This window comes from Mesoplodon mirus (assembly GCF_964341445.2).
Source record: "Mesoplodon mirus genome assembly, chromosome: 1".
Lineage (NCBI taxonomy): Eukaryota > Metazoa > Chordata > Mammalia > Artiodactyla > Ziphiidae > Mesoplodon > Mesoplodon mirus.
Genome location: NC_138976.1, coordinates 45,448,693 through 45,465,036, shown reverse-complemented (window position 1 = coordinate 45,465,036; position 16,344 = coordinate 45,448,693). Strand labels below are relative to the sequence as shown.

Genomic DNA, 16,344 nt, shown 5'->3' with positions numbered 1-16,344 from the left:
TCTGCTCATTCCAAGCCGTATGCAACTTCAGCCCCAGCTATATTCTCCCTTCTTGTGATTCCTTCTCACCTCTGTTCGCCCAGCCCTCCCTGCCCTCCCTGCCTTACCCTAAGCCACAGAGGAATCCACAGGACCAGGCTTTCTCTGTTCACTGTAAACTCACGCTCAACAGATTCCTCTGTTGCTTTATTATGAAGAAGCCCCGGCCTCCTCCTTAAAAGGTCCACTCAGAACATCAGCCACTTACCTCCAACCCCTACCTCACACCTGCCCCATTTCTAAGCAGATAAAACCCCATCATTAGCTTCCAAAAACCCTCAGGCTGTCAAATTTTGTCTGCAATAAGCTGTCCACTTGCTCTCTTGATGAGGCTAAAAGTTTCCCAATTGTCTGTAGGAATTTAAGTTCCTTAGCCAAAAATTCTGGGGCATTACATTATAGCCTTAAACTAGCTTTTATACTTTTTAATCTTTTTTTAAACATTTGCCTTTCCATTCCAAATATCTTTTTCTGTCCACCAGGCTGACCACTGTTCCCCAAACCAGTCTTATCCTTCCCCATGTCCTTGCCCCTGCTTTGGGTTCTGCCTCACCTGGAACATCTATGAGACTCTTCTCCCATCTGTGAAATGGGGATAAGGAAAGTCCCTATCTCATAGGAAACCATGAATGCGTTAATGCTAGTAAAGTACTAAAGACAGTGCCGGGCAATTGTCAGTGTGACCTGTGTTGCTTGCTGACAAACTCATCTCAAGTATCTCTTCTTTTTTTTTTTTTTTTTGCTGTACGCGGGCCTCTCACTGTTGTGGCCTCTCCCGTTGCGGAGCACAGGCTCCGGACGCACAGGCTCAGCGGCCATGGCTCACGGGCCCAGCCGCTCCGCGGCATATGGGATCCTCCCAGACCGGGGCACGAACCCGTATCCCCTGCATCGGCAGGCGGACTCTCAACCACTGCGCCACCAGGGAGGCCCTCTCTTCTTTTATAAAGTCTCCACCTTTCTGGACTAAAGGAACACTCTGTCTACCATCTCATGGCAATGAACCCAACCTGTGACATTGCAGTGGTATTGTTTCTGACACTGCTGAGTTCTTACGCTGTTTAACTCCATAACCCTTTTAATTTTTCCCAACTAAATTTGAAGTTCTCAAAGAGCAGAGGCCACGTCTTTTCTTTTTTTATATATTCCACACTCATAACTCCTTATCTAGTTCAGGGACCTGTATACAGTAAGCACTTAATAAATGTTTCACTGCTTTCCATTACAGGACCTTAATTCTGATTAAAGTCTGCAAACCAACAAACAAAACACAAGGTGTTTTTCTCAAGTATACATGTACTAGGGGATACACACATATACTAATGCATATAGATGCATTTTATCTTTAAATACCCCTATATAAATATACATGGGTATCTTCCTTATATATAAATTACATGCCTCTGTGGGTACATGTGTGTTAGGTCATATGTTATTAACACCATACAGCAAAACTAAAGCACAGCAAAATAAAATGACTTGCCTAAGATGTCTCATTTTCTATTTTTTTGTTGTTGTTGTAGGGCCAGGATTCCTACCTTCAAAGCACTTCAATTAGCGCTGCCTCTTGACACTTTAGGTATATTCTTCTGCTGCCAGTTAATTCAAACATTACTAAGCCCTGCACTTTCCTGAGCAGCCAATAATTAAAAAAATTGAAAACACAAAAATCACTAGGAAATCTGACACTAAAAGTAAAATCTTTAGAAAGCAAAGAACATATTAGTAAAGTTAATAAATAACCCTTTATTACTGAGCTTCATTCACATGGATGGTTACCTAAATAAACATTCCACTCAAACTGAAAAGTAAAATGTGAAGTTTCATACCTTTCAGAATTCAGACTCTGATCAGCATAATCACTTTTCAAAGAATCTAATTCACTCTGAAGAAAGGCTATGTTTGTCTGTGCTTCTAAAAGATCCTTCTTAACTTTCTGATTTTCCTAGAGGAAAGGCACAGTGCAGGTCATTAGACTCAGAGTTTCCACCCGGGTGAAGTGAAGTCAAGTGTAGTGTAACCTTCCCACACATCACTCTCTCCCCTCCACAAGTCTTCAAATCTTGGTGTTCAAAGAACTAATTATCAATTCAAGGTAATTTGAAATTTTCATAAAGTATTAAAGAAAGTGTCAAAAATTAAATCCTCAAAGCTTTTTAAAAAATATTTGAGGGCCTCCCTGGTGGCGCAGTGGTTGAGAGTCCGCCTGCCGATGCAGGGGATACGGGTTCGTGCCCTGGTCTGGGAGGATCCCATATGCCGCGGAGCGGCTGGGCCCGTGAGCCATGGCCGCTGAGCCTGTGCGTCCGGAGCCTGTGCTCCGCAACGGGAGAGGCCACAGCAGTGAGAGGCCCGCGTACAGCAAAAAAAAAAAAAAAAAATTGACATTTGGTGTGAAACTACAACAGTCAAGAGTTTATCATGATGTACTTTAACATGTTATTGGCAAATTAATGGAGACCAAACATTTAAACATCTGTTTTACTTAATGAGAGCTGTGGAACTACTGATAGATACTCTGTGGAATTAACAATACCTGTTACCAGGTAGACTGGCTACTTTTCACAATAAATCCTATCACCTAACATTTTTAATTTTGCACTTGAAAATAAGCCAGTGTGATTAGGAGATTTCTATATTTTTCTTAAAAAAAAAAAAAAAAGAGAAGAAAAAAAAATCATTGGAGGCTCCAGTTCAATATGGTGGACTGGGTACATGAATTTGTCTTCTTCCCCTTTTGAGACCCCATTAACATGAAATACCAAAGGAAATAAACCAATAAAAATTAAAAGAATGGAAGAGGGGCCCATCAGCAGTCAAGTGATTTAAACATATTGCTGGAAAAAGGAAACTGGATGGCAATGTGCTGACAAAGGGAAGAGAGTAGGGGAAAAGGAGGTCCAGAAGATGTGTGTTGAAGGTTCTGCTGTAGAACAAAGAAGAGACAACTGGTCAGGCAGAACCCCAGAGAGTGAGAAGGGGGTCTGGAAATAGAGATTAAAACTGTAGCTCTCGAGCCTTTACCTGCTCTTACCCTAAGAAAGAAGAGCAGATAAGCCAGAGTTGATTCCAAAGGCAACAAGATGGGGTTCGTCTTTTTAAAAATAACTGAATGATTCCCCAAAGGAAAGCTAAAGCTTCTCTCTGAACATCCAGGCCCCATGCATCTGGTAATTGGGGTCCTATGTCTGACAGCCAGCTTCACACATAGAGCTCTGAGGAAGGCCATCTTCCAGGGGAGAGGCCTTGAACTAAACAGATGTTTGCCCAGCTGTACAGGAATCCTACCACAGCTACCTAAAATGATCAGAAATTCCAAGATGACATCCGGGTAGCAAGTTTAAAAAGCAGCCAGTCCAATAAGAACTGAAATTTCCTGGACTCCAAAATTAATATTTTCAAGGAGAAAAAAAACAAATTCCATGTACTGGAAAGAATAAATAAGAAGTTGCAAGGTATAGGTAATATCGTGAAGATGGCAGGTTCTTTTTACAAGAAACCAAAAACTCCACCAGAGAATCCAAGAGAAGTAAGCAACTCTACGAGAACATTGTGATCCAAGCACAAAACCAACTAAGAGGTAGCAAAATCTGAAACTGGTAATGCATAAAGGGGATTTATCTGACCACAAAGCTGGGGGACCTTCTCTTTTGAGTGGCACAGGGATAATGACTGGAGAGAAAGAACTGCAATTCTAGCTCACTTCTTGGCTCTGCAGGGAGAATATTTAGAGTCACGATAAAGGAAATGTTCATTATTGGTTTTCAACTTTTAGAGTCAACCTGAAAACAAAATAAAGAAAATGACGATAATATAATAGATGTAGATGTTATCAGTTTTGGCAACAGAAATACTAAAGATATGGTCAGCAGAAGATGGAAAAGGGACAGACAGAAAAGTTGGAGGAAGGGCAGGGCAATAATACCTCATCTTACAAAGCTAGGGAAAACAGATAAAAGTTGATGTTATAAGAATGCAGGGGGGGGCTTCCCTGGTGGCGCAGGGGTTGAGAGTCCGCCTGCCGATGTAGGGGTCGTGGGTTCATGCCCCAGTCTGGGAAGATCCCACATGCCGCAGAACGGCTGGGCCCGTGAGCCATGGCCGCTGAGCCTGCGCGTCCGGAGCCTGTGCTCCGCAACGGGAGAGGCCACAACAGTGAGAAGCCCGTGTACCGCAAAAAAAAAAAAAAGAATGCAGGGGTTAACTATTTAAAATTTAAAGGCCATGCCATTATTGCTTTAAATAAAAAAAGAAAAGCATTTACAATAGGTATCATTGAGGGAAAAAGGCTGCATAAATATAATACCTTTAGTCAGAGGTATTTCAAAGACTTTCTCTAACTGTAGTATTAATTTCTCTTTAAGCTTTTATTCCTGGAACATTGAAATCATAGCATGATTTTATTTAGGAAACAGTAGTCTAACAGGAAATATATTACTGTAAGTGAAAAGTTAATTCTTACCATTGATAAGTCATAAATTTGTTTTTTTAATGCAGCCACATCTTCCTTTTGACTTATGTGTTTTGATTGTTCTTCTAGCTGAAAAAGCAAATAAAGTTGGGCATTTACAAACTCACTTTGAATTGATTTGGTTAAGTTTAGGAATATATGTGCATATAGATATGGGAATTCTAGAAGTCTCCAATTTTCAACATTATACAACCTTATAAATCATTAAATTATATATAATCCAGAAGGGTTTGAAAATTTGCTTTAAATAATTTAAACATTTAAAAAAGGGGTTTTCTTATTTCATGAATTTTCTTTTCTTTGCCAAGGTACCTTTTTTTCTTTTTTTTTTAAATTGAAATATAGTTGATTTACAGTGTGTTAGTTTCAGGTGTAAAGTACATATTATACATATGTACTTATGTACAATTACACACATATATATATATATATTCTTTTTTTACATTCTCTTCCATTATAGGTTATTATAAGATACTGAGTATAGTTTCCTGTGCTATACAGTAGGTCTGTGTTGGTTATCTATTTTATATATAGTAGTGTGTATATTTTTCTTTGAAACAATTGAAAAGCCATTTTGGGGAAACGATTCAACTATCAAGCAATTCAGTCCTCCCTTTTTCAGTTATGTTGTGTATGAGTCTGGACCTTTATATTCTCTTAAACTTTATCTGCATTTAACACTTGCTATTCTATATCATAATTACTTATGAGTGTTTTAACTCTCTTACTAGAGTCCAAGATTTTTAAGAGCAGAATTGGTGTCAAAAATCAACTATGTTTTCTTCATGGTGATGTCAAAAAATGCTTATTTAATGATTTAAGTCAATAATATTTAAGTATGGTATGAAGTTAGAGACACACACACAAAATTATATAAATACACAAATGAGCTTTACTTCCTGGTTGATTACTGAGTATTACCAGACTAAATTGGCTCAGAAGCATCCCTAACATGGATAACAAAAATGTCTTTCTTACACATAGCTTACATCCCTTGGGAAATGTGGGGATTTGTGGGTGTCCATTAATAGAATATGTGTGCATTGATCAAAATGAATGCGATATTTCATCAAAATCTAAGTATTTTGATGATAGACTTTCTTCATCTTGTCAGATGGCATCAGTGGAAGGTTTTCAAGTGGCTGAAGCCGAAAGAGCCACTGATTTTAAGATCATGCCAATTTCAGAGAAAAAAAATTGTGGGGAAAAAAATGAGTTTCTCAGAACCACTGGCATAAGGTAATGTCTGGCGATTATACTAAATCTGTAAACTTCTGTATATTCCTTTACAGCTTTTAACATGTTCTCCCATAAATTATCTTTTACTCTCTCGCAGAACAACCCTATCAGGCAGGCAGGAAGTCTGGTATAAGTGAGAAAGCACCAACTGTGTAAAGACAGAAAGACAACCCATTGCTTATTAGCTGAGTGACTTTGTGCAAGTTATTTAACCTGGAACTCAGTGTTCTCATCTGTAAAAGTGGGAAGTTTGCACTTTTCTCAGAGAAAGTTTAAGAATTTGATTTTTTTAAATTATGAAGAAGAGCTTAATAAGCTACAAAGTCAATAAAATGTCAGTCACTGTGGTTTAGACAGGACAGTTTATTATTAATCCCATCTTACAGATGAGAAGCTAATGATCAGAACGATGAAGCCGGACTTCCCTGGTGGCGCAGTGGTTAAGAGTCTGCCTGCCAAGGCAGGGGATACGGGTTCGATCCCTGCTCCGGGAGGATCCCACATGCCGCGGAGCAACCAAGCCCGTGAGCCACAACTACTGAGCCCGCGTGCCACAACTACTGAAGCCTGTGCACCTAGAGCCCATGTTCTGCAACAAGAGAAGCCACCGCAGTGAGAAGCCTGTGCACCGCAATGAAGAGCCCCCGCTCGCCACAACTAGAGAAAGCCCCCCGTGTGCAGCAATGAAGACCCAACGCAGCCAAAAATAAATAAATGAATAAATAAATAACTAAATAAATTTATTTAAAAAAAAGAACGATGAAGCCAATTGTCCCGGGTGTTATAGAAGAAATTGGTACAGTCTTCTTTAAATTAAAAAAATATTTTTATTTTTGGCTGTGTTGGGTCTTTGTTGCTATGCACGGGCTTTCTCTCTAGTTGCAGCGAGCAGGGGCTACTCTTCGTTGCGGTGCACGGGCTTCTCATTGCGGTGGCTTCTCTTGTTGCGGAGCACAGGCTCTAGGTGCGTGGGCTTCAGTAGTTGTGGCACGCGGACTCAGTAGTTGCAGCTCGCTGGCTCTAGAGCGCAGGCTCAGTAGTTGTGGCGCATGGGTTTAGTTGTTAGCTCTGCGGCATGTGGGATCTTCCCGGACCAGGGCTCAAACCCGTGTCCCCTGTATTGTCAGGCGGATTCTTAACCACTGCAACACCAGGGAAGTCCGAAATTGGCACAGTCTTGATAAGGACTCGGGTCTTGTCACTCCTGACTCTTACTGTTCAGGGCCTATTTGGTCTTCATCATATGCTATATGAAAAAACAACTCTGTGTCTCCTCTTGCAAACATTCTCTTAAAGATTTGGATGACACAGAAATAATTGAGGACAGTGACTAGGAGAATCTGTGACTCTAGCATTAAGCAAAGGATTGGTCCATTCAAATTCTGTAATACAAGAATAATATTATGGTCTAATGACCTTTGGAAATCAGATATAAGGTTGACGTTGATAATACTTTTCCAAGAAGGATACTGGGAGAATTCTTAATAATTCCAGAGGTTTGAATTGCAGTAACCCACAAATGCATTAATTGTCACTTAATCTCATTAGGTATAAACACTGGAAGGAGCATTAAAGGTTATCATATGAACAACCAGAGAAGCAAAGTGATGCGCCTAAATTCACAATGCCACTTTCGGGGACGATTATTTTTTAAGTACCCATTTTCATTTTAGCTAAGGTATTTCCATTAGTTATGGAGACCATCCACATGCAGGAAGTGAATCCAGTATTATGCTGGAGCCAATGTGTGCCAGCAGGCGAGAGCCTATTTATTTTAAGCATTTCTTCCCAAACTCTGCATTCAGTGATGTCAACTTGGTAGCTTGAAATCGGTAATGGTGGGAATATTTATACCATGAAGATCGGCAAATGCTACAAATGCCTCCTCCTTTCCTCCCCTCTCCAGAGCCTGTTGTTAAACATCTACCAGCATACCACTGAGTGAAATGGACCCTAATCATTAGAAACCAAATAGAGCAGAGGCCAAAACCAATCACACCTCTGCTTTCATGTCAACAGGTTCTCTCCCACTTCTTGCTGATCAGTGGTTCTCTAGATCTGGAACTTTCCACAGAGAAGAGAAATATTCATTTCATTTAATAAATATTCACTGAATACATATACCTTGCAGTAAGCTGAGTGTAGGGCTACATGACCAGGAAAGACAGTGTCCCTGCTGTCATGAGCAGACAGTCCACTGGACAGATGGGACTTGAGGGCACTTGGTAAAGACCAAGGAAAGAAAACTGAGGTTTGATGCACAACTGTTCAAGGGACCAGAAATATTTATTAGATCTATGCAGAAGATAGGCTGCCCTTAGAAACAGAAATTACAGGCCTTTAAAAAAAATCCTGGCCAAGGAGTCCAATTTGATTCTGAAATCTGATTTATCCACTGCTTCAATATGATTCCACATGTTTTTAGTTGCTAAAAATGTAGACACATTGAGATACTGAAAGTATCCCTCAAAGTCCAGCTGCCACATACCTACCTTTTTGAGTTTCTTTATTGTCACCTGTAGATCTCCCACTTCTGTTTCATACTGACGCCTGAGGTCACTGAGGGCTTCTTCAGCTTTGCGTTTTTCCTGAAAGAAAAAAAAAATGATTTTGTTGATTTAAATAGGTTCTTCAAAATCCTGTAGGTGAGAAACATTTTGTGTCAAACTAAGACTGACCCCAAGTCTCCTACACAGAGATAGTGAGAAGGTAAAACAGAAGTAACCAAACTTTAGATGCCCAGCACTTCCGGAATGGAAACTTACAAGACTGAAAGAGCTGCAGAATCCCACAACCTACATACACACCGTAACCTGGGGTGACACCTCTAAGACCACTACTCAACTGTGATAGAGGGCTGCAGCACATCAATTAACTAGCTAATTAATTACTGCTGTGTTTAATTAAAAGCTATGGCACAATCAAGGGCCCCAGTGCTTGGCTGAATCCTATCATGTCATCAGGACTCAGGAAGGCCTGATGGGTTTACTGTTTTTCCAAGAGTTTACACCTTATCTAAATTCAAACCACATCACCTGCAAATTTCTATGCAAAGTGCTGCCCCATAGGCTGGTACTTCTCATGTGTGTCACCCCTGGTACAGAGAATGGCAAAAGGGCACTCCAGGAGGTCAGGGGCTGCAGCTCCCATGAGCCCAAATATCTTTCAGTTTCCTTTTTCTCTTAACACATTATGGAATTTAATATCCTATGTTCTGTATTCAAAAAAAGTTTTAAGTTTATAACCAGTGGAGTTGAGTGTAATAAGACCTAAATAAATGGAGAATATATCAGGTTTGTGGATTATTCATTATTAATAAGATGCCAAATCTCCCCCAGTTGATCTATAGATGCAATGAAGTCCAGTCAAACCCCCAACAGGTTTTGGGTTTTTGTTGTTGTTGTTTTTCAAAATTGACAAGCTGATTCTACGGAAATTGAGGACCTAAAATAGCCAATACAACTTTGAAAAAGAACACAGCGAAGAACTAATACTAGACTCATTATGGAATTAATAATTCAAGACATAAAGCAATAATCATCAAGACAATGTAATACCAGCATAAAGATAGACAAATCAATCAATGGAACAGAATGGAGAGCCCAGAAATAAACCCAACACAAATACAGAAAACTGATTTTGGACAAAGTGCAAAGGCAATTCAGCAGAGAACAGATAGTATTTTCAACAAATAGGCTGGAACAATTAGATATGCATATGCAAAAAATAAGAACTTTGATCCATACCTTACAAAACAGATCCTAAATGTGAAATCTAAAACAATAAAACTTATAGAAAAAACACAGGAGAAAATCTTTGCAACCTTGGGTTACGCAAAGATTTCTTAAATATCAAAAACATATCCATGAAAGAAAAAACATATCCATGCTGCCCACGTCCACCGCTACTTTAAATCTATGATGCATTGGACTTCATAAAAATAAAAAAATTCTACTCTTCAAAAGACACTGTTAGGAGAATGAAAAGATAAGCCACAGCCTGGGAGGAAATATTTATAGATCAGAATATATAAAGGACTCCCAAAACTCAATAATAAGAAAACAAACAACCTAGTTTTAAAAGTGAGCAAAAGATTTTAATAGATGCTTCACCAAAGAAGACATAAAATGGTTGCCTGACAAGGAGGGGCAAAGAAGGATGTCATGACACAGGGGCATGGAAACCAACAGTATGTGAACGTACCTTTATCTTGATTGTGGTGATGGTTTCTCGGTATATACACATATCCAATCTTATCATATTCTACACTTTGAGTAGGTACAAGTTTACTGCATGCCCATTATACCTCAATAAAGCTGTTACAATCTATTTTTAAAACCCTAACTGAAACAATGGGATAAACACTATATGTGCAAGAGGAGTCAAGGTCAGGAAGAGGTGAACGTGGCTAGAGGACTAGGGGAGGGCACTGGGGAGAAGGGGAGACTTTCTCTGATCTTTGCAAAATTTAGGAAAGTGGAGAGGAGTTATCAAGGCAAAAAAAAAACCCAGCTGGAGTGAAAGCAGAGCAATGAGCCAGGCCAGAGCTGCAGGGTGAAGAACTGTGTGCGGGGAGCCAAGGTAAGCCATGCTTAGTGGAGGTGAGTTAGGGAAAAGCTTCAGTCAGCGTGGATGTGTTATTCCAGAGAGACTAGGAGACTGGGGCAGACTGGCAAATAGGTGTCATCCCAGGGCCAAAGCTGCTCCATTGGCAGCAGTGTGCTGAGGTTTCAGAGACCACATCTGTGCAGTGACTCACTAGCCACTTATGCCATTGCTGTGGAACAGAGAAAGATGCCATGTATTCATCACCCCTGTACCAGAGCCAAGGAAAATGAGGAAGATGGTATAATTAACAAAACATGAAGTGATAAGGGGTAGGGCCATGGTCAGGTATCCATCACCAACAACCAGTTTGGGAAGTGCTTAGCTGGAAGAGGCGGAGATTTGATGACAGATGACAAGTGTGTGATGAATGAATGAATGCACAGATTAAATGGATGGAGAGGGAAAAAGGCAGAAAAAAATAGGATGTTACTGTTTCTAGACTAGAAGAAATAAAGCGCTAACAAAAGAATGGGATAATCATTGTAATAAAGCTGGACCGTGGACTCCGAGCTATTCACTCTGTGAACATGACTTCCAAACAGTTATTAAATGTGTTATTAAGAGATAAGACAACCAAGAGACCCGAAGGCATACATGTAGGCATACATGTAGTAAAGCAATTTAAGGTGAAGAATCTGAAAGGACACAAGGTACACAGAGCACCGGAAAAGAGCAGAACAGCAATGGCCACGGTGCCCCTACCATACCTCAGGCACTGCTCTAGGCTCTAGGCACGCATACAGATCACCAGGCTCGACCCTCCTTAAAGCAGGTAGGGGGCATTATCCCATCTAAAGCTGGAACAGCAAAGGCTCAGAGGTTATGTTATTTTTCCAGTGCCACTGAACTGAGACGGGGCAGAGCCAGGAGGCAAACTAAGGTCTACTGGATGCCAACCCCCAGGCCCTTCTCACTCAATTTTCTGCCTCTCAGAGTTAATGGGGAAAATGAATAGAAAAAAAGGGCATGTTCAACCTGATGTTAGCTCCTCAAAGAAATATGTCTATTTTCTGTTTTCAGTAAACATCAATCACCCAAATATATTTCACAAGGGAAGAAGATAATTATTTCTCCTATGGAAATCACTGAAGGTAGCACCCAACTTTCAACTACAAGAGTTCCTATATTGATGAGTAAAAGTATATCCCATTGTAAAACAACACCAAAATTAGCAGAGAGCATTTTAACTTCATTGTAATCTAGATTTAAAGTAGCGGTGGACGTGGGCAGCAAGACAGTGGTATTAAGGGTGGAGCCACCATCCTTTAGGAAGGCGGGCTCTGCCTTCTCCTTCAGGCCTCAGCTCTCCTGTCCCCTCTTCACAGAGGCCCCTGACCTCCCAACCTGAAGCAGCCTGTCTATCACACATGCCGTTTCTTTACTGTGCTTGTTGCCATCTGAAATTAGCCACTTTATTTGATTACTTACTTACTGTCTCTATCACTGTCTGTCTCTCTTTCCCTCCCTCTCCCTCTCTCCTCTCTCTCTCTCTCTCTCCCTCTCTCCCTCTCTCCTTACTCTACCCCGCCCCCCCCACACCCCGATAAAACCACCAGCATTAACAATGCCCTTGTTGAGAGCGCCTGTGGCAGTCTAGACTTGCTGCACCCAGAGGATGCCCGGTGCCCTGTCCATAAAAGGTGCTCTGAGGATTTGTCGCATGAAGGGGCCATCCCACAAACTCACGTCCTTCCGTGTCTTGTGTTCTGCAGCCTGAATCCTCTGATCCATTTCCTCTTCCAATTCACTCAATTGCATGGCTGCCTTGTCCTGGGCTCTGAAATTTAAGAGGATGCACACCTCTTCATTATACTCTTGGCCTTGTAACATGAACAGAAAACTGTGACCTCATCTATTTCAAGCTCTCTATTTTACAGATGAGGAGAAACATACCATTTAAAATAATATTCCCTGTTCCTTCCACATAATAAAATGATGTTGGCAATTCGATCAGTTGGGTGTAAAGGGACATTAAAACTAGATATTAAATAAATGGAATAGATTAAATGGTATTAAACTAGATTGTAGCAAAGAACAGATAAAGATACCAAATTGCCGGGAGGCTCTCAATAAATTCTGAAAACCTTTTTTGCTGCGATGACTGAGCTACAATCCCAGACAAGAAAAGAACTCCATGGCAAAGAGATGGTTAGATACAATTTTGAAATTTTATCATAGGAAACACACAATGCTAAATGCTATAGTTAGAAGGGAAAAAAAGAAGAGATCTCAAAAATTATTTCTGATTGGTTCCCTAAAGTTCTAGAATGTAGATATAGTTGCCCTTTAGAAAATTCCTGTTTCTTTTATTAATACAATCAATAAATCATATTTCTGTGGAGGCAGAGAATACTGACCTGCCAGAAAGTTAGAAATGAGAAAATTTTGTTGAGAAGATACCCAGATAGTTTTATTTAGCAGTTGTCTAGTATGGAGACACCTGTCACTTTACAATGATTGAAGCTTCAGATTAAGCCCTAAAAATTTTATTTTTTGTTCTTTCTAAGCTCTGTGTCCAGTTATCTAAATTTTCACATGCATATGTCTTGCCTACTCAACTAGATTGTAAGTGACTTGAAAGCAGCCACCATGAGATTTAGAGTCAATTTACTTGGCCCAATGACATGCTGTTAATAAAAGTAGAAACAGGACCTCAGTAGAAGGCCTCTGTCTTCCAGTCTGATAGCTTCTGCTATACCATCCTACCTGCTTTCAACTTATTTACTCCCTTCCAACACAATTTGTTCATGCATGAATTTAATTTCTACATGAGCTTCCAAACAAGCATTGATGGGTGGAGGGAAGACCCGGAAGTAAAATTCTGAGTGACTTATCACTATTTTCTGCTCCTGTTAACTTCCTCTTCACCTTACAGCCTGACTGAGGTTATGTTAACCAAGTTTGGACAGTCAGCTAGTTCTAGTTCGTTTACAAACACTTGATGTTTGAAATCTAGGCATTATGTATCTCCACAGCAACTTTCGGGTTTTTTTGGTCAACTCTGGGACTGGGAATAGCTAAGCCACACATCCATTTCTCCCTTTGTTATGATCATTTTTTTCCAGCCATTCCTTCTAGACATCCAGTCCCAAACATCTGGGCATCTGGGACTTTTCCCAAATGTGTTCTTTCTGCCTTTTTCACTTCTGAACAACTCTTTTTTCTTTCTTTCTTATTTTTAGGGGAGGGGGAGTAAATCAGGGTAGTCTATAATGACACACTGTTTGCCCCAGCAATTCCCAATTCCCAGTAAAGCGTCTACCATGTTGGGAATGTCCACTTTAACCTTAGTCCAGGGCTCCTACCAGGACACTGGGAACACCTTCTTCAGGTGCAAGTGCTGAGCAAAAAGACTGAGGCCCTCCCCTAACCAAAAAAAGAGGTGGGGATGCATGGTCCTTAGTTAAGGATGTAAGGGAATATTTACAGTAGTCACTTAAACACCTCGGCAAGGTCTCTGTCAGCTCAGAGAGCGGCCTTTAGGAGGCCTTGGGCTTAGGACAGAGTCCGACTTCGGATCCCACCCACAGAGCACAGAAGCTGGGAGGAGAGAAGCACCATCAGCTCCACATCACGTGACGCACTCCGTCCACAGCAGAGAGGCCCGGCTGGGAATGAGAGCAGAGGGAAGAGAAGGCCATTCTTTATTTCCCTTATGGGTTTACACAGGACTATACTTAGAGGTTATGTGTGAATGTGTGTGTGTGTGTGTCCCATGTATCTTTGTGTGGGTCTGTGTATACGCACCTGTGTGTGTTCAGGGGAGTTAGTGTGTTTTCACAGATATTCACTGGACTCTTTAAAAACTCAGTATGTGTGTCTGCTAGTCACCCCTCAAAGGAGGCCAAATCTGGGGCTCTGATCCACACCCCAGAATGCTCTACAGAAACTTATGATCTGAGGACCGCCCTATGATCCCACTGAAAGCCTCTAGTAGGCAAACTTGAGGGAAAAGATTGGAGTCAGGAACTGAAAATGTTCACTTAAAAACCCCCTGTGAATAGTTCAACTCTTGTATGATTCTAGGACTATAAAAACAGTCCTATTTAGCATCAGTGTTTTAAAACATTTTCTCTTCTATATTTTAATTACTTCACAGGGTCAGCTAGATAGTTTTATCATCATGTGGAGGGAAAGACTAAAGAGAGAGGAACGGCCTTCACCTGCCCCCATGCAAATGGGGGGCATCCTATGAAAGGGGCCGTTTACAAGTTCTGGGCAGAGACCAGTGCGGTGCACAGCACACTGGGAGCTGCTGGTGGCAGAGCACATGAAGGTGAGAAGCATCTATGGGGCGGAACACCCAGGAACTGTGACAAACAAAGCGCCCTCTCTCCCAATATATGCCAAAGGAGTGTGGTCTTCCAGGGAACAAAGAGGCTGATGTTTGGATTGCGACACATATAAATTCTCTTTTGGCACTGGGTTGCTGTTAAAACCAATAAGATATCCTATGTAAGCCAGCTGTGGCTTATATAAACTGTATGAGAGTAAGGGTTCAACAGTTTTTAGGCTTTCAGGTCAAGCTGGTGAGGAGGGTTAGAGAGAGGGAAAGAAACACTGCTGAGTACCCACCATGTGGTAGGCCCAGTGCCAAGTGCTTCACCTAAGCCTCACTATGAGGTCTCCACACCCCGAGGATGTGAATATTTACAGCCTCATTTTGCAGATGCAGAAGCTGAGACTCAGGGAGATTAAGTAACCTGCCCAAAGTCACTCTTCTGTCAGTGACAAGGCCAGGCTTCAAATGGAGTCTGCCTGCCTCTCTGGATGAAAAGTATACTGTATGTTTCAAGTGGCTGGATATAAGATAACGAATCTCCTTGAACTGTTCTATATGGAATCACAGGCCTTGAAGGGTTTATATGATAGGATCATGGGGACCTGCTGATGGATTGCTGGCTGACCCTACAAAGTACTGTCTGACTCAGCTTCCCTCATGCTGGCTTAGTTTAGAAAGCTCCAGATTCCTCAGGTTTGGGTCGTCCCCCCATAACATATGATAATGCAGTTCCATTTTTGTGCCACTTGGTCAGAGAGCCAGTTAAAGGACCCCTTCTGCCCCTTAGACAGGAAAGACTACAATACCTCTTCACTGCGATGGCCAGGTTTTCCATTTCTGTGCTTTGAAGTTTGATCTCACGGATAAAGTTCTTTATAACATGTTCATATGGCTGAATTAGTCTTGGCTCCACGAGGTTGATGTTTTGATACAAGGTACTAACTTGCTCTTTTCTGCCAAAAAAATTAGATTAAAAATTAAATAAAACCGAATAAAAAAAGTCAAAATTTCAGAATATTTTTTAGGAAAGAGACACATAAGAACCAAGGAAGAAAAATGTAACAATAGAATGACCAGAATGGAGGGAAGATAGCAGTCAGAGATGCTATTGCGCTATTCTTCATATTATTATTGTATTTTTAACAGTGGAACAGCAACTTCATTTTTTCCCCATTTTTTTATTGAGATATGACTGACAAATAAAAATTGTACATATTTAGGTTGTACAGTGTGATTTTTTAAGGTGTACAATGTGATGATTTAATATTAGAAGATGGAGACCAGTGAGGGCAGTGGACATGCACAGGGAAGGATTGATAGGGAAGGATTTTTTTGTCACTGCTGGGTTTTTTTTCTTTCATAGAAAGTTAAATAGATTTACAGAAAAAAAGTTAGGTAGCAAACTAATTACTTAATAATATGTCCCACCAATCCCTATAAGACATACTTCAGACTTTATGATCATAAAAGTACATATACCTATTGTTTTATAGTCAGTTAAAAATTATTTCATATATATTATATTTATATGTGAGAGTCCTCATACTTGTTATTATTAACATTTGTAAAAGACAAATATTTCAGAGTCATTTCAAAAGAAAACCTGGTAAGACTGGGCAGCTGTTCTGCTAGGGGATAAAGGAGTGAGTCAGTGAGGCTGGTGGTGTCCTTGACTCAAGTTTGGGAGCTGATGTTCTGGGTGATA

General features: G+C 40.7%; 1 protein-coding gene across 1 annotated transcript in view; it reads right to left on the bottom strand.

Annotated features, from left to right (window-relative positions):
• The window catches only part of RASEF (RAS and EF-hand domain containing), a gene marked incomplete at its 5' end in the record, with an annotated part of 85,630 nt that overhangs the window by 39,034 nt on the left and 30,252 nt on the right, over nucleotides 1–16,344 (bottom strand). Inside the window, 5 exons of the mRNA XM_082611268.1 lie at nucleotides 1,869–1,984; nucleotides 4,502–4,579; nucleotides 8,242–8,337; nucleotides 12,044–12,134; nucleotides 15,446–15,592. Coding sequence (XP_082467394.1) covers nucleotides 1,869–1,984; nucleotides 4,502–4,579; nucleotides 8,242–8,337; nucleotides 12,044–12,134; nucleotides 15,446–15,592 — 528 coding nt within the window. The remainder of the gene's footprint in view (nucleotides 1–1,868; nucleotides 1,985–4,501; nucleotides 4,580–8,241; nucleotides 8,338–12,043; nucleotides 12,135–15,445; nucleotides 15,593–16,344) is intronic.